This window comes from Microplitis demolitor, chromosome 3, assembly GCF_026212275.2.
Source record: "Microplitis demolitor isolate Queensland-Clemson2020A chromosome 3, iyMicDemo2.1a, whole genome shotgun sequence".
Classification (NCBI taxonomy): Eukaryota; Metazoa; Arthropoda; class Insecta; order Hymenoptera; family Braconidae; genus Microplitis; species Microplitis demolitor.
In genome coordinates, this window is record NC_068547.1 from 5,826,794 (window position 1) to 5,854,771 (window position 27,978).

At 32.0% G+C, this 27,978-nt stretch overlaps 1 protein-coding gene across 1 annotated transcript; it reads left to right on the top strand.

The window, feature by feature from the left end:
• The first annotated feature begins 11,635 nt into the window (after nt 1–11,635).
• Nucleotides 11,636–27,174, top strand: LOC103580745 (homeobox protein OTX1 B). The gene is made up of 4 exons (XM_008562627.3): nt 11,636–11,889; nt 13,545–13,962; nt 20,467–20,621; nt 23,549–27,174. The coding sequence occupies exons 1-4, from the start codon at nt 11,854–11,856 to the stop codon at nt 24,353–24,355; spliced, it is 1,416 nt and encodes a 471-aa protein (XP_008560849.1). The 5' UTR covers nt 11,636–11,853; the 3' UTR covers nt 24,356–27,174.
• The last annotated feature ends 804 nt before the right edge of the window (nt 27,175–27,978 follow it).

Consider the following 27,978-nt stretch of genomic DNA (forward strand, 5'->3'; position numbering starts at 1 on the left):
TCTAATAAAGAGTTATATTGGTTTCTTGCTGTGAATTTTTTACTATATTATATCATTCGCCTTCATATATTTTTTTTATTTACCAATATTTTCTGTCTTCCGCACAATCGGCAGTCGAAAAATTTTTTGCTAATTAGCACTAAATTACTGTCAGTAAAATAATAATTAAGACCATCTTTGATATGAAATTTTTCATCTAATCTATATATACGCTGTAAAAAATTTGCGGAGTTTATTTTAATATTAAAACTCCGAATTGGAGTGAATACGGATTTGAATAAGATCTAGACCACTCCGAAATCACTGCTGAAAAAAAACTCCCTATTCACTCCCGATTTTTTACAGTGTACAATCAATTTGAAATAGGCATTATATAGCTCAATAAATAAAGAAGTAAAATGTATGACTATACAAGTACTTATAACTTAGTACTTGACTCTACATATTATACGTACAGCTCTTGTAATCAAAACTGCGCGCGCATATTCGCGAAACTCTCAAAATGCGGTCGTGCGTAAGGGATGGATTGACATTTTACATACATATATGTATGTATAATATGTATATACATATATATATGTAGAAGTTATGATAGCAAAATTTTACATTGGTGATGATGTACACAGACTAGAGCTCTTACTCTGTAAATAGAGCGGGCATGTAAAGGCATGATGCATACAAGAGTAGATGATGAGATGTGTAAAATGATGTTATATATATAAGTATGCATATATATATATGTATGTAAAGTATAGATCTATAGAGCTATATTATATATGTATATATAACGGCGACTAAAAGCGGGATATATTATGAAAAGAAGCGACTGAATGGAGGCGCTCATTCGTGATCACTACAAGTATAGCTCTTCTGTCCTTTTTACAAGCTTTTCTTTCTTCTCTTCTCTTAACATTTCGGTGAACCGAGAGTTACTTTTTTTTTTTGTACGCCCATCTGTCAGGGAAATCGTATCGTAAACCAATTATTTTTTTAATTATATCCACCAAAAGTATTTTTTTTAAATTATTTTCGAATGATGGAATTTGTTTATAGGTAAATCATATTTTATAATCTTTTATATATATATGAAATATATCTTTTACCTGACGTTAGATTTTTATTTAGGGCTCTATTGTGATGGAGAAAATTAAAAGTCTGGTTTATCAAATAATAGGGTACAGTTAGAAACTTTTGACATGGATATAGATATTTAATTACTTATTTTATAACAATTAATTAGTATTCAAATTTATATAAAAAGAAGAGTTTGAATTTCTTACTATTTACGGTAATAAATTTTGAATGAAAATGAAATAAAACAGGTGTCGTATGTAGGATGCATTTTGTAATAGTATATAATTCAAAGTTATGACACTGTTTGTATTGATGCGGTTGTATCATAAAATGGTATAGTAGCAATATCCCAACAGGAAATATAAATTAATTAAATGACTACTAGAGATGCATTTAAGACGTTTTAGAGGGTGGGACACATCACAGATCCATTCAATTCCATTCATCCCTCGCATCTACGCGCTCTCTTGCCTATAAATCGTTTAAGGTATAAAATGTGTCTAGCAGACACGGCCCTTAGAGTCATTGTCCGAAGGTACGCAAGCTTTCTCTCGTGAGAACCGGACGTATATATGGGGCCTTACAAAACATTTTTTTTTAATAAAAAAAATACCGTTTAATCTCAATCCCAACTGCACTTGTTTTCATTTTATTTTTATTCATATAAATCAAAATAAAAAAAAAAAAAAAAAAATAATGAAAAGTCTACTGTGTAAAAAATATATATTTTTTATGGAAGAGATTTATGGCGTAATGTATAAATGTTTGCGTGAGAGGTCCAACAAATTTGTCGTGTATCGTTTTATATCGAGTTATAGTATATAGAATTATTGAAGCAACCAGCGTTTCTCGAATAACCGCAGGGGAAAACAGATAAAAATCTGTCGATTCTATTAGCACGCAAGTATAAGAAAAAAAATATTAAAAGATAGAAGGGCGATTGCTCTACTCTCTGGCGTGTTTTCTTCATTACCCAGTGGTCTATACATACTATATATATGTGTATATTAAATTCATGGCAATAAACGAGTCGTTTGCCGGTGATTAACTGGGTTGATGGGGAGTCAGCCAAGAATTCCCTAGGGTTGTTGAGAGAAGCCCTAGAGGAAAGAAGAGACAGCCATCGAGGGCCCATTAGTCTTGCTTCTTTCGTCGTATTTTGCTATAGAAAATCCAGTTGTTAATAGTTATATACATATATATAATATATATATGAGATATATATATACGCATTGTCATATCTGCAAGCGAGGGTGAAATATTAGGGACCTTTAATTCCATTGGGAGAGGGCTAATCTTTGCGAGCACTCCCGCAAAAAGCCTTATAAACGTGTGCCATGCGACAATGTCATATATATATATATATATATATATATATATATATATTTTTGTGTTCATTGACCACCCGTGGAAACTTTTGGTCTCAGTATCTTTATTCCCTTTACATGTCTTTTTGAAGCTTTGCCAGGCTTATCTAGCTTTTGGCAGACTCATCGTTATAAATATGAAATAAAAGTCATCATTATATTATTTATTTATAATTGTAATTTACTTATACATTAATCTTTTATTTGAATAAAATTAGTGACGAGAAGAAAATTATATGACTCCATGGAATTATTATTTCAATTTACGGATCATATATTTGGTTCAAAAATATGAAAGTTTAAATATTACTCACCTAAAACGTGAGACATTTTTCTATTCAACTTGAAATTAACTAAAAACTGAGCAGATGTTTGTCAAAATCAATCAAATTCTATCTAAAATTTTTTCGAGTTTAAAAAATATTAAATTTCCCGCTGAATACTTTTTTTCCCGAGAGTTTGAATTTCAAAAAATTACAGTCGAAAAATTAAATAACAAAAATGTGGGATTCAAATTGAAAAGATTATAAAATCAATTCCTAAAATTCCTGAATGAAATGATTTTATTTTTTTCTGTATACATATCCCATCTGCAAGATAGGATCTACCTACTGACGTGATGGTAATATATATAATAAAGATTCAAGCGATTTGATGGTGTCAAATGGTTAAAAGGCGCATTTCTATACGCCTCGTCAAATCCACAAGACTTGACATCAACTCTTGCGATCACTTCCGTCGCTTAAAGGCTGCTTGATCTTTAGATCAACTCATTCTTTAGATTAACATTCACAGTGACCATGCTCAGACCACGTGGATCATATATGTGCATTCAACTTGCAAAAGAGTATATAAAAGACTAGATAAAAACTACTTATTGCCAGCTAAATTTTAAATGTACACCCATTAAATCTATAAGTAAAGATGCCGAATCTTGTCTTTTATACCTGTTACACACTCCGGTCATAGTCTTTTTTGACGGGTGAATGAAGACAATAATCGTTTGTCGTTTTCAGCTTAAACGACATGTCTAATGTCTTCACGCGCTTGTCATCCACAATTCTCATTTATCACTAGTGTCAAAATGGCAATATGCCTTTTACTCGAGTTTTTAAATCTATTTAAAAGTTTGTTGTTTAATTATATTAATAATCTGTCTGTTTGATGACTTGACGAATTTTTTAAGATACATTTTCTATGGTTACACACCAATTCTATCCATTTATCTCGAAAAATCTTAATCTAAAAGTCAAATAGTTTATTGTTACTGGCTCTTTATCTGATCATCAGCATACTCAAGGCACGGAGCGGAAGTAAAATAGTTTTCAAGAACAAAAGCATTAAAAATACACCTTTCTCAATTCAGAATACCCTTTTTTCAAACGCTTACATTTAACAAAACAGAGTAAAGCAGTGAGTTGCGAATTAACGCAGGTCCTTGACATTCTAATGGGCATCCCCGTAGCTTAAATACGGTGAGAGATTATCCTACGTCCGTTGAAATCCCGAAGCACTTTCATCTGCTTCACCCCGCTCGCACCTCAATAGATAAAGTAGCGTCTAGAAAAATCCTAAATTGCACTGAAAAAAATCTAATAATTTTTTTCTAGCTCTTTTTCATCTCCGGTTTTAAAAAAAAAATTTTAATCAATTGCGCTGAGCGTGAGATCCCAGCGGGTGTTGATCTAAAAAAAATCAACATTTTCTCACCCTCGGAAAATAAATTTACCCTAATGCGGACTTAAAGTGTACAGTAAAAAATTTATCTTAAAAATATCAATTTTTCTTTATAAAAATGACATCTTTAAGAATAAGATGTGTGTGCTCGTAATGTGTATCCGGAAATGAAATTTGTCTCGTTTATTTTTAAAAAATGTCTGGAGATGTGGTTGTTGATGTCATTTAAGGGGGATGAAAAAAGATCTATGTATATTTGTAGGTGACTATGAACCGGTACAGTAGTCGTTTTAGTACAAACGATCGACACAATAGGGTACGGGCGCATCCAAAAGCCGAACAAAGCAAGCGCTGACGTGTTTATATAGCTGCTAAGGTACACTACCTCTATTCGCTTAACAAATTTCACTATACACCTCACTAGTATAACCAAATAACTATAACTAAATGTGAATAAGAATAAAGGAAGATATGAATAGAAAGGGAGAGATCGATATTTTTCTTTTTTTTTTATCGCATGTATTATGTACAATAACACACGCGAAGAATGAGAAGACCGTGTAATTTAGTTATAGATCAGTTTGCTACAATTTTCCGACTGTTTGCTCTTAGACAGAAATGTTTACCCAGGCCCCGATGATGGACGAGTAAATGCTCGTTTGTTTAGGTCCATACGTTGTTTTTTATCTACATATTTTTTTTTTTTTATTGTACGTAATGTATATTTTTATTCCTTCCCTCTTTTTTATCTTTCGGCACGTTCGTATCCGAGTTTCGAAAATTATTTCAATTTTTGTATATTCAGTTCTTATAATTAAAGTTATAAAATTCATAAGTATGCTAATTGATATAACTTTGATTAAGAGATGAATTCATAAATTTATTACCACGAAAAACAAATTGTGGCTCCCAACCACAACTCTGTAGTTAAATATTCAGTAGTGGGTATTTCAATATGTATGAAAGGGTAGTACATAAATAGTACTGACACCTAAATATTGCAGTAAACATTGACGACTAGTTGACGTTACTACACACGTGGTTAAGATTTTTCAATATGGCGGTGACATATTTCTTTATTTTAACTTGGAGTACCGACTACAGTTGCAACTGCGAATCCGCAATTTTTTCCGTGTAATTTTTATAAAATTGATCACCGTTTTAGTTTACGAAGAGTAACTACTCATGCGGAATTCAAATCCATGCCCACTGTATATCTGTTCACTAAAATCTGTTTATAAAAAGCGCCGGCAATTAAGCTCAGTTGGAAAACTTGAACAAAAAAGGAATATGATAATGATGGCGATGAAAAGGAAATAAAAACAACGGAAAGGTTGAAAATAATATAAAGATGTTGGAAGTATTTTTTAGACTCTCTGTTGCATCTCCTGACTGTTCGCAGAGATCCCAGTTTAACGCTGGGTTTAACCAATTTAATTCATAAGCTCCGGGTTAAGCCTGGATTTGTGGCTTAGTACTGATGGTGTTTGCTACCACCACGAGCTTTAACTGTTTCCGCCGCCAGGCCGTGGTATACCCCGATGCCCAGGTACACACTCTGTTTTCTCGTCTCACCGAGTTCTACTCAACCTGTTTTCCAATCCATCATTTGCATCTGTATCATGTTACACTCCCGTCAACTTTCTTGTCTGCTACATCTTTCTTCATTCCCTAAGAGTTTTTAAAAACATCCGCACTCCAATCCCTCTTTCAAACCAATAAACTACTTCAATAGGATAAACTTTTAACTCGGCATTAAACGCGTACACTAAAAGCATCACGCCCTCTATAACACATTATAAAGCGTTACACGTCTTGTAGCATTCAAACTAGTGACCTCTGTAAATTTTTATAGACTACCTATTAAGGATTCCCTTTATTAGGTAAATTTTTCGACTCATTTATATACATATATGTATATATATATATATATATATATATATATATATATATATATACCTCAAGAATTAAAATACCATTTCACAAACATATCACGTCGAGACATATTTATTGTCAAAAAAAAAAATAAATATGATATAAGAAAAATATTAAGTTATTTCTGGCTTTCGAGAACTGGAGATCCGACAAGAGGTAGAGAGTTTGAAATTAGCTGGATTCTGTTCTATTATATATCCTCCAATATATGAAACGTTTAGTTAGCCGTCATTTTGTCGACGGATATAAACGAACTAGTCCCCTTGAAACTCGCAATAAATATATATATATATATATATATATATATATATATATATATATATATATATATATATATATATATATCCTTGGGACATTGGCGGGACTCAAACGGGCGCGTATATTACGATATAAACTATGTGTAGCGGCTACAGCACACGGCATATTAGTATATATTGTGTACGTATGTATGTATGTATTTGTGAGCAAGAAAACGAGTGTGAAGAAGCGAAACAGTGAAAAGAAACGCGGTAACGTGGCAGCCCAGTTGGGCCTCTAATGATGATCTACGGTTTGGCTACCGCGCACAGCTTCTATAAACCTCCTAATTTCTCCTCTATAAATTCATCGTGTCTCACCCGTTCGGTGTGTAGTGATGCTGTGTATTCACCGACCACCTCCTCATCATCATCAACAACAACATTTCTCTTTCCTCTTCTCATCCATGTATATCTATATGTATATACTTTCTTTTTATTATTTATTTATTTTTTTATCTCTCTGTCTTACTTAATATCTTGACGCTTTTATATACAGGCTACTCCTTCTGTGCTCAATGTCCTGACGACCTTGTCGTTTGTTACTCTCGTTCTCGCGTTTCCATACCCGTCTCTCTTTCGCTCAGAGATCTGAGACCGGAGACCAGAGACCAGAGAGTGAGGATGAGATACCACAGCATCACACTATACTAATACACCACCCGAACGACGACCGTCGTAAATATACAACTGTATTTGATATTTATGCATATGAATTCGTATCATTTATTATACGGATGCCTGGCGCGGCTCGCCGAAGACAAGAGACCGACTCTATATGAGGAAAAAAATTTTGAATACAAAAAAAAATAAGTAGAATAAAAATAAAAAGGAGTTGAAAAAAATTTATGTGTATTATCATATTTAAAAGAATAAGAAGAAGAAGAAGAAGAAGAAGAAGAGGGAGAAAATGATTGAGAGAAATATTATAAGCGATTTTAGTGTTTGAAATAATATAAGAACTGGAATTATACTATTGGATATATATGGTCTTTTATAGAAGAGACACATTCGATTGGAGGTGTTATTGTAGGTGATGAAATATACAAAGATCAGAATACGTCAATTTATCAGGATCGCGCTACTTTATTTTTATTTTTCGATTCACGTGCCGTATGTTTATGAGGGATTTATTATTAAATAATGTAAATACTGATGGACAAAAAAGGGTTTTTTTTTTTTAAATCATATATTTTTGGGATTTATTTAAAAGTATTATAGTCGTTATTTATTTATTTTTCTTACATATTTTCATACTTGTGTAGTGAAATTAATTTATGCACAATTGATAATATTTTTAAAATTTATGGGATAAGGAAAATAATTTACGTGAGTGCATGGATATTTTCTGTGGACATAAAAAAAATACTACTTCGGATAAAAAAATATATGAGACGGAAAGTATAAAGAAATCGAAAGAGGGCTGTTGGTACACGGAGAAAAGTACAGGGCGGAGTCTGCGAGAAAGATGGGAGGAATTTTAAGATAGCGCATGCGCCAGTATCTTCGACTCTTTACTCACTTTTGGTCCATGGATTCTTTATAACTATATATGTATATACATATATTTTTTACATGACACTTCAACTCTACTGATCTAGTCCAATAATTTAAAAAACTTTTTTTTCAAAAATTTCCTTAAAATTAAATTTTTTTTCTAAATTCCGTACAAAATTTTTTCAAATATTGCCTTGAAAAAATTCAAATCCATAAATATGTTTATAAAATTATAAAAAAAACAGTAAAGTTTCTAATACTTATAAGACCTCTTATAATCCAGATTTACCCAAAAAAAAAAACAGTAGCTCATAAAATTCACTTAAAAGTGACGACCCTCATTAAGTGTCTCGGCGTAGAACCTCTGTAAAAATTTTTCTCGTTACATTATCAACTTTTTAAAAATTGATATCAATGTATACATCCTATTTAAATAAAAACAGACAATACACCCGTATAATTTAACAAAGCATTAGGACCCTCCTAATTAAACACACGTTTTTTCCGAGTCTCCAGGCATAGGAAAATTGATAAAACATTTACAGCTAATAAGAACAAATGTCAACTCGTTAAGTCTTTCTAATGCATTGGAAAATCCCACAATTTGGCACTCCAGACCTAACTCGTTAGACTGCACCACCCAATGTCCTCTGTCTGCAGTAGATACATATCGTCTAGACTTTATCCATTGCGTACTTATGCTGTCTAATGTATAGCACTTTGCTTGGTTGTTCTAAACAATTCATGTTCTTCTCAAATGCTCACCCACAGACAAGTGTCTGTATTAATATTCAGGTATACAGACTTTTTTCAATACCACTTTACCACACTACCTTCAACTCTATACGTAAACCCATTTACAAACGTATTTTTCAGAATCTTGAGCATCTATAAGACTAGAGGCTGTAAAAATTAACTGCCTAACCAGTAACCGACACCCAATGTTTACTATCGTCACCTTAATACTCAAAAAGGTACGACTTAAATTTTAACAATGATAACAATAAAATAGCCCGTAGTCATTTAGGTTTTTCCCTCCTTGTGCCGGCTACTGGATGGCTCATTGTCTTGACGATAATAGAGAACATGCTCCCACTTTCTCTCTCTTCAAAGTCTAGGATACTTTGCCTAGACAAAGAACTTTATACCTGCCATAGAAAAGGGACCACAAACCTCTTGCGTTTTTACAATAAGGTCATAAATTATTGGCACGAGCTTTAATATTTTATAAATTTATTAACCGCCAAAATAAGGCGTGAGCTTAACATTGTTCCTAACAATAAAACTAATAATTACAATCTTTTGTTCACGACGTTATGAATGCCAGTACTTAGGATCAGAGGCGCTAGATTTAAAGAAAATTTGTAACACCAGTTTTACGTAAAATCACTTCAAATCCTCTTAGCAAGCATGACAGGAGTATAATGTAAGTCAATGTTGACAATAATTATAATGTTATGTAATGGTAATTAGTGGGTATACATTTAATTAGATAAACAAAAAGTGTTTAGTAATTTTAATAGACTAACATTAATAGTTTTTATCTCTCAGTCAATTTAAGCCTCATCCGGCGTAAGCGGATCGCGCAAGCTGCCTTTTAATGGTGCACACAACGGATAGCCAGTAGTTTTATATCTTTATCTCTCTCGCTCTCACTGATAACGTGGAAGCCTATAACAAACATTATCCGCCATAATGCTCCCGTGTAAACATACCTACTCACGTGTGTCTCGATCCACAATCCTTCACTCGCTCATTTGCCCTCTCACGCGTCAAACCCTCACGCATTTTCAACTCTTTTCATCATGAATTACTTTTTTTATTTATTTATATTGCACTTAGGATATATTTTTTTTGTATATGTATATATATATATATATATATATATATATATATATATATATATATATATATATTATAAGTTGGGAGATATTAAAATAAGTAGTGTATAAATACGTTATTATTTTCTTGACTTACAAAATACATATAAGCCGGATGAGCGGTACTATTCTACACTCTAGTATACCAACACAGGTATATAAAGTGTAAAATAAGGAAAAAAAGTATATATATTAAGAAGTCAGTTTATTTAGCCATTTAACATAGCAATGTTAAGTTTTCGGTGATGGATAAGCCGAGAAGCTTTTTAACGTGTTCCCCTTTCCGGTTTAGCACGCGACTGTTTTACGCTTATGTTCTTTCTATTTGCTTCGTACATATACCTATATCTATATGCATATATATTTATATATCTATATGGATATTTCGAGGGTGTGATCCTTAAACTTTAAAAAGAGAAAATGTTTTTTAATCCTACTTTGACCAACAGCTTGGAAAATATTTGATACATTAATTTTGTTTATTTTTTTTATTATTATTTTTATCTTGTTTGGAAAGAGGTTTTTATATGTAACATAAAATTGTTTATTTTTTTAATTACATACTCCTTTGAGTGCAATTACAGTTGTATGAATTCGTTATAAATAATCGTGTCGTTGTTTGAATGTCTTTGGTTGAAGAGAACTGTACAGAAAAAAGGATTTTTTGACGCAAGTCTTTTTTCATAGTGAAATTTTTTATTTTAGTTCGTAATGAAAAAAAAATTTATTAGGACGGGTAACAATTTTTTGCGCTGAGAAATTTTTTTTTTCTGTGTAAGATTTCGGGTAATTTTCAACCAAAATTATAGTCTTAGAAATAAAATAAATTTTTTATACAGTGAAAATTTTTGTTTTTAATTCGTAATGTAAAAAATTTTCTCGGGGTGAGTAAAAGTTTTTTGCGCCAAGAAATCTTTTTATTCTGTTTAAGATTTCGGGTACTTTTCAATAAAAATTGAAGTTGTCTTAGATATTGGATTGATTATCGTAGAATTCACTGTTTAAAATTTTTTTCTCGCTTCAAAAAATTTTCGGTTTTAGTTTCTAATAGAACTCATTAAATAAAAAAATAAAATAAATTTTTCATAGTGAAAATTTTAATTTGTATAAAATATTTAAAAAAATATAATTAACATTGGAATTTTTATTCGTGAAATTATTTTCAAAAATACAATTAATTAAAATAAACGAGACAAATTAAAAATATATTTTTCCGTATTTAAATACGAATAAGAAATAAAATATCAAATATATATACGATAATAATAAAATATGAATATACTAATTTTCTCAATTTATTCCGTTCAATCTTAATACACATATGTATATATATATGTAAAATTCCTTAACGAATGCCGCTCAACAGTAGCTAACTAACGTCGGCATAACTTTGAATTAATACTGCTCTAACACGCACATCATTTATAGCCATTTCAAAAGTTATTTAATTTTTTTTTCCTCATTCCATTCTACTCATATATCTATCAATATATATTCTATTAATTTATCACTATACTAATACAAACTATTATTATTATTATTATTTTTCTTATTTACGATATTTTAGCTTCTATTTTCCATACTTTATTATTATTTTAAATCTTATCTATATTCCTGCGCTCCAAAATGCCATTGGAATGTAGACAAATAAATACCAATTAATTTCACTAAAAATTTATGTTATAAATAAAGAAATGCATTACATTGTGTTCCGATAAATAATAATAATAATAATAATAATAATAATAATAATAATAATAATAATAATAATAATAATAATAATAATAATAATAAAATTATGAATTTTCTTTACTATACTCCTTCTTCTCAGTAGTTTTTTCTCTGAACTATACAAAATATATAATAAAGCAGTATATGAGTATGGTATCCTACGACAAAAGACTCCCCTCCACTATCTCCCAAGAAGGCCCATAGGTTTACAAGGCCCTAAAAACTATTTAGGTAAGTTCCTTGAGAGGGAACCTGCAGTTTGCTCGAGACTCTCGGTTTATACGCATCGTTTGTTAAATTTACACTATAACCGAGAACCATTTTTACTAGTGAATAGTTTTGTTAAAGACAAAACTATATGTTACCATTTAGACATAAGTTTATTAGTTATTCAAAATGATGACTATGGACCAGCGAAATAGTGCGATTAAAGTAAGTGTGTGATAAACAAGTGTTTCATTTATTTTATTTTTTGTATGTATGCTTACATATGTGTATGATTTTTTTTTTATTTTACTTTTGAACTTTAACACTTTTGGTGAGTCTAGAAAAAAAAACGTACGTGGGTGTAAATTTAAACCTTCAATCAAGGATTCATTTTCACTGAATGTGGATTACGATCATCTGCTATTATATTTTTTTAGAGTGTAATCTGTTTTGTATTTAAATCTATACACGTATTATTTAAATACACGGATGTGGAATAAAAAATAATCGATTTTCGAATAAAAAAACCTCGAAAGTTATACAATTACACGTGGCAATGTGCGCAAGTCTTCGATTCCGAAAATATATAGATTTTAGTCCATACTACTGATTAATTTATCATTTAAAAATATAATTTTTGTTTACTCGAATATAAAATATTATTTAAAAATTTTGAATTCTTTTCCGGAGAAAAATCAAGCAAAAATTATTAAGTATAAGTTATTGTTTCAATACACGATGCTTTTTACCTTCGACACAGTAAAATTTTTTTTTTTAAACGGCTTTGCAATTTTACCCGAGTTCTTCGCTCAAATGAAAGTGCTTATCACAAAATACATTTCAAAGCTCGTTCAAATGCTCTAATATCTAACGATTTTTGGTTCAATTTATTGAAAATTTCCATTCGGTTCGAGAAAAATTTGGTTAAAGCCGCCATTCATTATACAATTGCATCAAAAACAGCTCCGTTTATTCACTTGAGTGCAAAAAAAAGTACAATTCCCTTTTAAGTAACAAGTGTTATCATAAATTAGAAATTACTATACGCACTTGTAATTTTTACTTGTACATCATAGCAGTTACTGTTTCCTTTCTCCATAGTAATTATTACTAATTTTTGTGCTCCGTTTTATTTTAGTGAATTATACTGTGGGTTATAAAGTTTGAAAAATTACAGTATGATCTCAAATTCTCACTGTTTCAAATTCGGAGTGACATGTTGCTATGCGAAATTAATTTTCGAGGTTATTTTCCGAATCGGGTGGGCGAAATTTCATGCAAGGGATTAAAATTTTGGAGTAAATTTCGAATTTTATATCGATCATTAGGAAAATTTATTTTGAATTAAAATTTAGCTTTAACATTCGGAGCAGAATTTTTTTAGCCGCCGGTAATTCGGAATTTGCAATTACACTTTAGAAATTTTGTTATTCATACAAGTGCGCCGCACTTTCTGCGGTCTTTTTCCGTTTACTTTACAAGTCTACTTTTCTTTTGGTACGCCGCTTTAGACCCTCATCTCTTACTATTATTATTATTATTGTTGAGGGAGGAGAAAAAAAGAATGCTAATTCGGTCATTGTCACAGGCCGCATGTCTTCACGAGACGAAGCACGTCACTCTAGGCATCTCACGTTCAATTTTCTAAAAAAAAAGAAAAAAAAGAATCTACAAAATACTTTGTATACCGAAATTTGGTATGGAAAATTTCCACCATGGACTTCCGGTTTTATTGAATTATTATTCGCCATACGATGATAGTTCAACAATGAAATATAATTGAAATTATGTATGAGAAACATTATTGATAAATATTATTTAAGTAAAAAATAATTATAAAAAATACAAAATAATTAAGTGAAAATGATGATTATTTTAAGGTGGAGGACTATCTGGATCGATATTCGTATCCAGACACCAAAGAAAATCTGTCAACGGCGAAGCCGTTTGACCCAACAACGACGACTCGCGAAGAGCCGTACTGGTGGTGCGAGGGTGGTTACAGTGGTAACGAGATTGAAAAAGATAAGAGTGCAGCAGTGGCGGCGGGTGAGCTAGCTTGCATACAGGCCTACGTGAACATGGCGGGGTATGTGATGAAGGCAGGCGCCCTGACCGGAGGTTCCCAATATCATCCACACAGCCATCACGGTATGGGAGTTGGTTCACACCCTCATCCACATTCACATCCTCATCTGGGTGCTCCTCATCCCGGTTTAGGATCGCCATTTGCTCTTGCTACACATGGACATCCTCATGGCCATCCACTTGATCATGGACTTGGTGCCTTTCCTCAGGGTAAGTTTTCACGTATTTTATATTAATCTGAATTTCTACAGTAAGATAAGAGACCTAGAACCCGATCACTCATGTATTTTAATAAATATAAATATATAAATATCTGGAGTGATCAAGTATGTACTAGTTCCCTGATTGGGTACTAGGTCTTTTACTACATACTGATTACTATTTCATATATTTTTTTACCCGATTATTTCATTCTTTTAAATTGGAGTATTTTGTTATCAGTTTTATTTAAAATTTTCATCTAAAAGTATTTCCTTCATTTCTTTTTTCTGTCATATATTGATCAGCATGTAAATCAATGTATCGAATGAAGCCATACATATTGTAAGGCTTCTTCGTTACCATGTACTAAACAATTTACCTTACACACATTAAGCCTCTATTTTTATTACGTGAGTCAAAAAATTTCAAAGAAATGTATTAAGTTACATTGTTTCGTAACAACATTAAGTAGTTATAATAATACTAGTAAAAATAATTATAAGTTTGAGTGATAGTTAAATTGGTTTCCCATGAAATAGTTTAATTTTTTCAGCCGTTCTTGGAAAACGTCGGAAAAGGCATTGAGTTCGTTCATCCAGAGTGTAGGCTGTAGGCTGTAGGCTCTAGGGCGTTATTTTAGAGAAAATACACAGAGTTTTAGGTATACGTGGGAGAATGAGAGTGAGGATGGCGACGTTGAAAATGTGAGAAAGAGGAAAAAGTTTTTGGTATCGTTGTGTTAGTGTGCGTCTACGTTTTATGTGTAAGTGTATTTTCGTGTGTAAGAGAAAGAGTAAGAGAGGTATAGAGAGGTAGAGATAGAGAATGAGAGTAAGCCGCTTATCAGGGTGGCGGCAGCCCGTGCGGGACCAACCAACGCGTATCGCGCTGAGAGTTTCCATGGAAACATGGACGATCTATTCGTCGTTGGGTCTACTCTCTTTCGATGGTGTCCTTGCTATACATGTATTTTATACTTATATATATATCTATATACAATAGTGTGGATACGCAGTGCATGTTGGTTACTTGTCGTCATTTTTACTCGAGTGATAGCTTATAAGACGCTTCAAAAAAATTTTATGTCGATCTTTAACAATACTATCATATTTTGTTATAAAAATATATAAGAAAATTAAAGAATTCTTTGTTCAGTTAGTAATCGTACAGCTGACAAATAATGAATTCTTTGAAATTTTGAATTACAAGAAAAGAAACATATATAAGTTTAATATTTGAAATAAATGTCATTGAATTTGAAATAATGATTTTGGTATTTATATATATATATATATATGTACTCGTTTATTTTTGTTTTGGGACAACATTGAAATAGTGAGCTAAAGTATTGAAGAATGTAAATAAAGTAAAGTAAGAAAAAAAAATAAATAAATGTTAGTATATATGTATATATATATATTTATAGGGATTGATGTTATGTTGTGAGCGCGTTCGCGTGGGAAAAGTATCACTTGTCTCGTCATTCTCTTTTCTCCGATTTTCTCTATCTCTGTTGTCACAGCGCCTTGTATATTTATCACCGAGCCACTTAACTCGGGAGTCATTGCCATGTTCACTCTTTAATGCCAAAAGAGAGTACGAAAAATAAAAGATCTTTGAATATAATTTTGTAATCTGTATTCGCAACAAAGTCTAGTCTTTTTATTTTAATAAAATATTTATATATATTGTAAAAAATCGAGAGTGCTTTCGGAGTATCATGAATTTTATTTCTATTCGCATTTACTCAGATTCAAAATGAATTCTCCGGGTCAAAAGAATAACTTTATTTTCTTGTAATTTTGAAAATTGAAAATGAAGTAAGTCAAGTTTAAGTTTTTTTTAGTAGATTGAAAACAAAGTCAAATTTAAGTCAAATCTAAGTCATACTTAACTTGAATTTGACAAATTTTTCGGTTCAAAAAGTACTATTGAAGTTAAAAAAAGTAAAGGTAGCCAAAAAAGTCAAAATCGAGTTATTTTTTTGACCTCGGTCCTCTTCGGAGTGAATTTCACTCCTAGATACCCGTATGAAAATAACATATATGGTCAAAATATTTGATAAATATCAAAAAATATATGTGGCGAATTTAACTATATTTTCTGATATATTTTTTTTTATATTAAAAAATATAATATTCATTATATACGAGTCCATATATGTTCAGCATATATAAAATATATATTTCAACTATATACAAAAAATATATTTTCGTCATATATGAAAATATATATTCTTGTCATATACAAAAACTATATTTTTATCATACATAAAATAAACATTCATCTGCTCCGCATTCACTCTGAATTTACTCCGGATCAAATTCGCTTTTACCCCGTAAATTTTTTACAGACTAATAATTATAAAAATCGATTAAATGCATCAGACTAATTTATTGGGTATATATATGCATATATATTATATTCATCTAATATTTATTTTTACATAATTTGAGATACACAATAAACCTGTCGGTTTTAAAGAGCACCAATCACTCAATTAGGTATCAAGTTTTTCGAGTGGCGCGTGACTTGCACGTGCCGAGGGTTGTTACTCACTGACCACCAAGTGAGAAACGATGCCAAGAAAATGTGTATACAGCCTAAAGAGGCGTTACGTGTTGAAGAGAATAGGCTATAGAGTCTACACTGTAACCTATAATAAATATAAATATATATCTATATACATATACATATAGATTTTATAAAAGAGAGAAAAAACACGAGGATCGTAAGTTATTTCAACGCGTGTCACGGGTTCCCTATCACAAGTGGGTGATTCTTTTTTCAGATGATGAGTTATTTTATATATAGAGGGGTGATAAAAACAACCAAAATTGATATACGCAGCCCAACTAAATATAAATCTACGCCTAATTGTTAAGTAAACACTTGACTGAAATATATATATCACTCGAACTATAGTTATTAGGCAGATACATTTCACTTTACGTATTTATTCTTATAGAATAATAGAATTCATTGATATAAATTTATGTATTTTAGGTAAACTCGGTAATATTTTTTTATTTGCGGATAAATATTTGAGCCAATAGTTTGTAAGTCAACTTACAAAATAGTTTTACTGGGTATTTAGTGATGATGATGACGATTATGCGGGATAAGAAAAAAAGAGTTTGTGTATATAAGTGTATTATTTCCAAAGGTGCATATTGTAATGCGAAACTCATCCGATTATATATTAGTCCCGGATGTTCACTGTATTTAGTTACTTTACATCTCATCTTTCTTGTTAGATTATACTAAAAATGAAGGCCATCCGTTTATTTGTAACATATAAGTACAGACAATATTTTACTTATTTTTTTTTGTTAAAATGAGCGCAACGGTTTCGACATTTTTATGTAGATGAAAGGAAGGGGGGTGCAATCTAAAGATGTATGGAAGATTTTTTTTTTATTCTTGATTGGTATTAATTTTTTACTCCCATTAGTTTAAGATCGTAAAGCAAATTTTCAATTGATGGAAAATTTTTTTCATTTAGGTAAAATGGAGTAGTCTCAAAAAAATTAAAAAATTTATTTTTTTTATATTTTGATAAAATTAAATATTATTTGTTATTAAATTTCAAAGCAGAAATGTGTAAAAAATAATGTTTGGAAAAACGTTTTTGACATCAAACCGTCGATTTTACGGGAAAAGTAAAAAACTGAGTTTAGTTCTGTATTTTTAGTCCGATTGACTTGAATTCATATTGATTAATAGAAATAACTTAATATTCAATAGTTTGGTAGGATGAAAAAAAATAAAAAGTATCGAGGGTGGCACAAGAGTGTTAAAGGCAGAAGCTAAATGTTTTTATAGCTGATGGCCCTTAAGAAAGCTCGCGGCAGTCGTTATGTATATTTTGGTTGATGGTTTATTGAGTGTCCTCATTATCAAGGGGACTAATAAAAACGTGTACAAGGACCACATTGTCACGTGTCTCGCTCACGGTTTCAAAGAATAATCCATTTGGCTTCCAAGCGTTTCAGCTTTTAATTAATTTTTGATTTTCTCCGACGGGCTTTGGCTCTTCTTCATTCATTTTCCACGTCTACGTCACAAAAGTTTCCAATTTCTATATATAAAATTCAAATGAATTTTTACTATCTCCTGTAACCATCAATACTTACAATTATAAATAATTAATAATCAAAATCTAAAAAGTTTTATAAAATAAATGCAGTGTATTAAAAATACGAGACATCAAAGATTACCGATTTTAAAAATTCCGAATTCAGCGACGGGTGTGATTGAATAACACGAAAGTTAAAGTCAAGAGAAGAGATTGTTAAATTTCCCGGGATAAAAAGGAATCCAATAAACTAAAAACGAATTCGATGATATTATAGGGTCGCGTCTGATCTTGTTGCGGGCCAATGAGCCGGTGGCAACCCCTTATTGCTGATGTGATGTAGTATACAGTATACCAGCCCCCAACACGCGTCGGTGATAATAAATCGAATCATACTCCAACTACCCATCAACATCAGCTACCCAGCGGGTGTTTGCTATGCCATTAGGGTAACCCAAGTGAGAAGTCGCGTTCCTTCACGGCCGCAATCACTTTACTTTTATTATTTCCTCCCTAATGTACCATCTCACTTTTTTTGATACTCATCATCTTCATTCTCTTTCATTTAAACCCGCCGATTTTATTTTCGCGTTCCACATCTCCAGTGTACACATTACATGTCATTTAAATAAAATTTATTTTCTTTATTATTATTACTATATCAATAATAAAAAATCATTTACATCAAATTGACAATGGGATCGTCCCAAATCCAAGACACTCCTTAATAAATAAAAGTCTTGATTGTCTAGCGGCATGTCTTTTATAAAATGGCGTCTCGATTGTCTCGAGAGAATATACTAAAGCTCTTTTCTACTCTCATTATATATATACATATATATATTTAATATATATCATCAGTAGTATCAGCAAAAGCGGAACCAGTAGCAAAGGTAATACACGAACAATTCTTGTTACGCCTTCGTACTTAACAAGAGAATCAAGATGCTTGTTTCTTAATAATAATAAAGAAAAAAAAACGTATCCTACGGTACAACCGCCTACGGCAATCAGTTGTAGATAATAAAACCCAGACTCCCCAAAGACCGCCGAGTATTCGAGATATCGATCAATGATGGATCATAGATTCATGGACGATGACTAGAGTTAAAATGACACAACAGTAGTCTCAATAGGTATTACTAGTTGATTATTAAATCTACAATACATCACATCTACAATCTATACACTCATATTTACATTTTATCTTTAATTCAGTATAGACATTTCCTACTTCCCACGCAATAAAAATAAATGACAATAAACAAGTCAGTTTAAAAATCGATCCGATCTACATCGATATTGCCGGGATTTTGACGAAGCTTTTTTATTTTTTATTTTCAAAAAAATAATCCCAGGCATCTGTACTGGCACTCCTGTCTTTTTAAAACTATTTTTTATTCGAGCGTCCTGATTTTTTTTTGTCTTTTTGGTTCTTGACTCGGCATTGCTCGGCACTGTACAGAAGTACCAAAATGAAAAAAATTTTGAACAAAGACAGAGTTGAGTCTGGGGAAGAATGAGTATGCGATAAAGATAGAGACAAAGACCTGTGCTGTACTAACACACCGGAGGGCGGACGGTAAGGTTAAAGAGGAATGACAGGAAAGAGAGAGGGAAATACCAACATGGCCGCAGAAACCGGGAGCATCGATCGACCCGTAAACATTGCCATTGTGCTTCTGTACCTATACGACGACCAACGCGGCGTCACATTTATGGTAGCTCTTGCTTCTTTCGTTCGCTGCTATCATATATAGTTTATATATGTACATATATACTTATACTTATACTTCTATATGCACACATACATGCTTGTATATAAATATAATCTTTGGCTACGCTCTTCGACTTGGTACCGGTTCCATTCGATTCGCTTCTCACTTTATTTTATTTTTATTCATTTATATATGTATATATATTTAACACATCTAAAGATTCATAATCTTTTTGAGATCTTTAAATTCTTAACATCGGAATTCGTGTTAAAAAATTATCACGTCTTTAAATGGAAACTGTTTTGCTGTAAATTTTAGTCAATATTTATTTATTTTTTTTTTTTTTTTTATGAATCAGTTGTAAAGCCAAGTAAATAAAATATATATTTATTATAGACCAGACTATCATGGACACTCGAGACATGAACTTGTTTACGCGATAGTCTGTACTCAGAGTGCAGCTTCTTGGATGAAGCCAACCCCCTTGTAATATCAATCGCCATCAACGTCCCCTCGGTTCATAAGCGGATTACGTGGGTCCCGAAACGACCTGAGTTTATATTATAGGGCCGATAATAATAATCACGCAAGGGACTCACTCGAAAAATTACACTATCGTGACTCTGCACTCTCATTACTTGATTTTTGTTTTTATAAAAATAGTCAACTTTATTTCTTAAAATGTCTAATAAAATTTTTTACTTTTTTCTGCTGCAGGTGTTACGCAAAGAAAACAAAGAAGAGAACGCACGACGTTCAGCAGAGCACAATTAGACGTTCTAGAAGGATTATTTACAAAAACAAGATACCCAGATATATTTATGAGAGAAGAAGTCGCCATGAAGATAAGTCTGCCCGAATCACGAGTGCAGGTAAAATTAATTAAAACAATAGTAATAATTATTATTATTTTTAATCTTATTAAATTCTTACGTACACTAAATTAGTAGTAGTAGACGTTTGTAGTCAGACAACGCTAGTAAGTAGTGTAAGACGATGTTTGACCCACAAAATATTATTTACTTTATTATTCATTGCTTATATATATGTATACTATACAAACCACATATTGTAGTCGTAGTGATACTATGGCTATTGTTTGTATAAATTGAATATGAATGTGTTTAATGTGAGTGTGTTGGTGTGGTAACGTAAGAGCTTCGTGCTCGCGCAAGCACAAGCAAGATTTTAGGTATTTACACAAGTCAAAATCACCCCAGATCCTCATTCTTTCCCTTGTCTTTTTCATTGTCGTTGATAGATGGCGAGTAGACTCGTTGACGCTTTTATTGCGGTCCCTGTAACATCTCAATTCGCTGCGGGCGGTAATGCGCAAGTACTTTACTCTCCACTGTTTTACTCCTCATATATAAGGTCCCCTAGTGCTTGTTCACACAACCCTGCCGGGGCTCAAATAAACAAATTCTTGAGTACATTCATTAAGATGACAGTCACTTCAAAAATTACATTTAAATTCATTTACACAATAAATATATTATTTTGTTGATCTTAGTTTGGTCAGAAAAAAAATAAATCTTGAATTTTGTCACGTGCGGGAATAATTTTTTTTTACTTTTTTTTTTTATTCATTATTTTCTCTTTAGTATAACGATTCCTTTGCGGAAGCCGAGGTCGAGGTATAGACGGGACAGCGCGTACATCACAAACGAGAAAGAGAGACTGTTACGATAGTACCCTACTCGCGAAGAGATTAAAGTCCCCAAGAACGTAGTAGTAGAGGTTTGGCCATTGGGTGATAGGGACAAAAGCAAAGAGATTCAACCCCCGAGTTTCCAGCTCGCAGTTAAGCCGATGTGAATGGCGAGCAGCTAGAAAGGGGTGTTCATATATATATATATATATATATATATATATATAGACCCTGACGATAACTATAAGGAAAAAAAGTACGTTCCCCACTTTTATAAAATAAGGGTGGCTGTTATACGAAATATGAAGGCTTTTACTGTGTCAATGTGCAACCAATAACATCGACCAGGGGTGAGACGCAGGGGTAGCAACGCGACGAACTGCGAAACGCGAGTGTATACAACCGAGCTGGCTGTACTGTCGATTTGTTCATGGATTATAACCCTCCCTCTTTATTTCCTCCCTTGTATACCTCAACTTTTTATATTTTATACTCTCATTCGCCGGTACCTTGTGATGTAATACGCGTCCTACTCTCTTCCCTTTCTCTTTCTCTATACATATATATATAGACTTCGTAGTCTCTGGTGAGTTGAATATTGACAGCCACGGAAATGTACGCGAGAAACCCGCAGCTGCGTGCTTCCATCAATTCACATAAAAAAAAAAAAAAAAAAAAAAAAAAAAATTAAATCAAGATATATTAGGTGATAATTTTCTTACCAAAAATAATTTATCTGTGGCATTTATTCAGGGATTAATGGTTATTGAAATCTCCTGAATAAAAATTTTTGATATTTCAATTTGGTATCTATTCATTTAAACAAATATGCAAACATATTTGTCATAATAATGTCAACGCAGCTGTGGCGGCATACACAAGAGAGAGAAAGAGAGAGAGAGAGAGAGACAGTGCAATAATAAGAAGTGAGCTACGAAGTGTTGTAGACATAAACCAGATGGTGGTGCAATTTGCACCTCGATGTGGACCTAAGGGCCATGTACACATCTAACACATGTACAATATATTTATATATATTTTGGGATAGTAGTCGTAGCTCAAAGTTTGGGGATATGGCTTTTAGTTTGTACGGCGCTTAGGGTGTCGTTGTGTAAACACAGGGTGGTAATGGGCTGTCTCCTGGGGCACCCTTTGATCGTTTCTCTTGCGGTTGATACGTCTGCCACATTTTCATTTCAGTTATTCCAAAAAACAATTCACTAAATTTAAATCAGTTTTCCTAGAATGTAAAAACAAAAATTTATGAAAAGAATTTTTATTCAGTTAAAAAAAAGTATATGTTTATATATAAAATTTTTTTGGTTTAATAATGAATGGTGCTGGTTTTTAAAGGCAGAGCATAGAATCATAGCACCCCTAGCCACATTGTGCAGGGATTAAACTCACAATCAAGGGCGGGAGAGAGGTGGGTGCACGAGGTTGCGGCGGCATATAAGGGGAGCAAATTTAAGTTTTTTGTCCCCGCATCTCTTGGCCGAGTTAAGCCGAGTGAACGTGAGTGCAAGCGTATCAACGTATAAGTGTGTGAGCACATGAGTGTGAATGTGCTTGCAGGGATTCAATCTCGCACCGGAGCCAAAAGGGGATAGGCATCAGGAAAGTTAGAGCATAGGGCCCGAGACTGTTTTATTTGTTGTTACAGTAACGCCACCGCATGCTTTATATGTATACTTTAGGCTACATACTACTTCGTACGTGTACGTGTCTAATACATTTTACATATCTTACCCCACATATATATTTAATGTATATGTATATACATGTACCTTTGGTCCCCTCACTTCTATTATATTTTTATTTTATTCCCTGGTCTGCTGATGGATTCCTGCCTGGCTGCTTTAGGTTGTTATTGTCAGGATTCAATGAAATGTTACGCCCATCCGCCCGCGATTACTTTCCTATTGCGCCGATTAACTTTGAGTAATACACTAGACTGCATCCAGTTGTTCAGTGCAGGGAGTCTTCAAAAGAGAGATCTTACACTTTTTTTCTCTATTATTTATTAATATCAAAATAATACATTTAGTCTCTTTATAGCTCTCATATAAAACCATCAAATCATTAACGAAAATAAAAATGTAATAGACAACTCAAATTGAACGTGTTTTTTTTTTTAAATTGTTCCAGGTTTGGTTTAAGAACCGCCGAGCAAAGTGTCGGCAGCAATTGCAACAACAACAGCAGCAACAACAAGGCCAGCAGCAGCAACAAGGCCAGCAGCAGCAACAGCAACATCAGTCTCAAACAACACCATCAAAAGCATCCTCAAGATCAAGCCAGCCGACGAATCAGTGCGCGAATAAACCACAAGCACAGCCGGCATCGAATAGTCAAACAACAGGAACGACGGGAACAGGAGCTGTACAAAATCGTCGTGCATCATCGGGATCACCACCACGTGGCAAAGAAGCACCCGCTTCAAATTCATCACCCCTTATGTCAACCAACGCAACAACATATCCACGATTGGGTGCAACTCCAACTGGCGGAAGTGGTGCAAGCAGCGCACTAACAACACCGTCACCGCCATTAACACCAGGCTCAAGTCAGCTCCCACCATCGTCATATCCACCACCAATTAATCAAATTCATCACAGTGACTACGGCTTCCCGTGGAGTTCAGCGTCGCCTGGTAACGCCGCCAGCCAGTGTTACGCCGCCGGTCAGACGGCTTACAACAGCTATCAGAATCATTATGCATCTGGTGATTATTATCAATCACAACTGTCTCACATGCATCACAGTCCTCAGAGTAATTACCATCACCATCATCATCATTCTCAGTATCATCCCAACATGTCTCTAACATCTTCAATGTCGCATTTAGGTCATCATCATTTAAATACAACCGCTAATGATATGTCTGCCTCATCGCCAGGTGATTCCTCAGATACTTATATTCTACCGGAACAAAAATACCAAGCGATGGTCTAGCGCTCAAATCAATTGATTGCTTCGGACGTTATTTTTCATCGTAATTATCAATCACTAATTGTTAGCACTAATGATGATGATAATAACGATGATTAAATTTTGTACATTTCAAATTATAGTTCCGTTATTGAATTTCGTAGTTTAAAAAATTGTAATTAGTTATTGATACATACATTGTTTAATTGTATAAGTCCACACTTAATTTATTTAGAAAATTAATTATTATATTACATATATAGTAACTAATTTTTTTTGTATTACCTGCATTGTAACTCTGAGGTCAAGTGTCTTTAGCCAGTCAAAACGAACCAATCGCAGAAATTGATCAGCTTCTGCTCGTTAAATTAGCTTATGACTTTGTTTTGTCTCCGCCATCATCGCGTTGGTTCGCTATAGACTTTTATTTGAGTTCCGTTAAAAAAATTGAAAGTTAATATAAAGTCATTGTTTTCTATGTCAAATTTGCTCACTCTCTAAAAGTGAAGAAGTGAATCTGCAATAATTTTCACAAATTCAAGTTTAGAGAGTATTATTTTTTTTCCCGCGCTACAAATTTTTTGAATATGTGGTAGCACTATCACTCTAAATTAGTGAATCTTCACTAATCTTGTTCTAGAGAATATACAAAAGAAAAGAATTTTAGAAAACTATAGTATGATTTTTTTTTTACCACGTTACCAGTTCGAAATTCGTCTAATGTGGCTTTAGACTTACAAACTCACTTTTTCAATGCAGGTTACATGGAAATTATATTGCGTGTCCCAGAATTAAACACGATGTGAACTTGTCGTGTTTCATCTCTTGTCACGCAATATACTATCGTTCAAGCGCAATGATCTCGTTAAGAAAAAACAAAAACAACATTATTATCTAAAGAGATTTAGATTTTGGATTTAGATTCGGATTAACCGATTGTTTTACTGGTTTAATTAACTTGCATTATACACGATCATCGCTTTTCCCGTCATGTCATAGTGTGGAGTTAATTGTCTTTCAAAAATCTGCCTGCATTATAAATATTCCACAATTTTGACGTTTTTTTTTTTTTTTTTCATTAATTATCTAATGATTTTTTTTTTTATTCATGTTCATTGTTTAGTCTTTCACAAAAGGCCAAATTCTGTATCAAAATGCGTATTGTTTTTTTTTTTTTCTTACCAATTGTTTGTTAATATAATTATAATGCCAGGATCTTTTGTGTTTAATCACAAATATCTTATAATTTTTTGTATTGTTATAATGTTATATAGATAAATTACGATAGGTTCATATCAAAGAGGATCAGTAAGACAAATTGTAAATATTTATAGTAATTAGTATGAATGATGCTAAATTAAGATAAATAATAAGATACGTGTAAGATTTAATAAATTTATTTCATTGCTGATTAATACGTATGTGTATATATATAAATATATTATTGTATATCTATAGGCATGGGTGAGGTGAAACGAGATAGTGTGGCAAAATAGGACATCATTTTTTAACAATGAAATCTTTTTTTCCTAAATTTTTATATAAATCTCTAGAAAAAATATTAGGTAAGTTGGTCATAGTTTAGAATTTTGATCGAAAAAATTTTTTTCGTGTTGGCTAAAATTAAAAATAGAAAAATGCTAATGCCCGTAAAAAAAATATAAAAAAATTTTAATTCTATGTTTCAATTAAAAACAATTCTGAAACAAAATTAAATATCAATTTCACGTCGAAGGTGAATTTATAAAAAAAATCCATTTTACTCCCAAGTTGAATTTTTGCTGATTAATAATTTACTAACTTAGTTGATTAACACGAGAAATTTTATTTTGGTCACAATTAGAAACTTCTGTACTAGAAGTAACCAATTCACCCTATAATTTATGTAGAAATTTTATACAAACATTTACGAAAAAAAAATTTTATGTTCTCGTTAAAAAATGTCCCATTTCGCTACATTGAGTCATTTTGTTCCACCTTCACCTACACGAGAAATTATTCTCGTTTCAAGAGCTATGATTTGATGATAAAGCTGGACCACGTCAGCCAACTGCAGAATTTGAAATAAACCCATGCGAAAATTACTATGGCCACAGTAAAATAGATAACGATTATATCCCAAATTATTGTAACCACTATCAGTTTTACTATGACCATAGTAAGTTTCGCTGTGGTTATTTCAATTTCCACCAGATGGCCACATGGTCCGACTCTACCATGACACCATAGGATTTCAAACGATAATAATTTCTCCGTGTATATATAAGTTTAAATCGTTGACCGCAAAGTAATAATCAAGGATAATATCAAAATATTAATTATAATATATATACAATATTATATGTATATTAAATTTAATTAATTGATAATTCAAATGCAAGCTCTTGATTATTACTGTTAGCATGTACTCTCGTGATTATTCTGTGGAATAGACTGTAAACTATTAACTTAAGATAATTGATTAATTAATACCCAGATTATCAGTAATATTACATATAAGATACTTAGCCTATTAAATCGGGAGAAAGAGATAAAGTATAAATATAAATAAGTAAAAAGCATTATATTAGTACATATTAATGTAATCGTCGTGTATATTTTATGGATACAGCTAATAATTATTGATCGAATTAAATAATCAATACTAAATCACGCAATTGATTAGTTAATGAGTTAATTGTACTTAATTATTATTGTTTAAACGATAAAAGATATTACTTAATTGTAATCAAACAATTACTATACGTAACTCTGTAAAGGAGTTAAGAACTTTGTAATAAAAGTAAATTTAATAATAATTAATGTAATGCTATCGTACGTATAAATATTTATGCAAATGTAAATAGTAGTTATTAATATACATATATAAATATATATTATATATAAATGTACGATATATTAAGCCGATAGATATTCTGTCGCAAAATCTTCCTACGGTAAAATAAAGAAAACTCGAAACTGGATCATGTCTCATCTTTATTTTTTTTTCCTATTCATTTTTACTCCTTCTTAATAAAGATAAAAAAAATTTTTTGAAAGAGAGTAAAAATTTTTGCGTCAAGAAACCGTTTTTTTCTGTGTACTAATTTTCAATTAATTTGCGCACTTTTATTCTTTTTCTACTGAGGATTTAATAAAAAATTTCTTTCTTTTGGTTTCTTAAAACTTACACTGCTAAAAAAGTTAACTTGATTTAAGAGCGGAAATTTTGAAACAAGAATTTCATTTTGAAGAAAATGATTTTTTTCAGTCAAGAGAAAAAATTCTCGAACCAAGAGAAATTTACTTGACCTAAGAATAATTTCTTGGCTCAAGAATTTTTCCTCTTGACTTAAGTAAACTTTTTTATCAGTGTATGAATAGAAAATTCTGTATTAAACTTTTGCATTTTTCATAAAATTTTTCAAGTTCCTCTGATACTATAAACCACTCAAAAATTAGGAGTATACAAAATTTTATGAAAACTCTGAAAATTTCTTTTTTTTTGCTAGAGTGGTCTAAACTTTGTTCTCTATCACACTTAAGTTGACGAACAGTACTATCCTCCTTGCATTTGCGCAGTAAATGGAAACTTTTTCCACGTTGTTCTCTTTAACAAATGAACATTTTTGAAAAATGAAAACACAGATCGCCAGATTACATCGAGC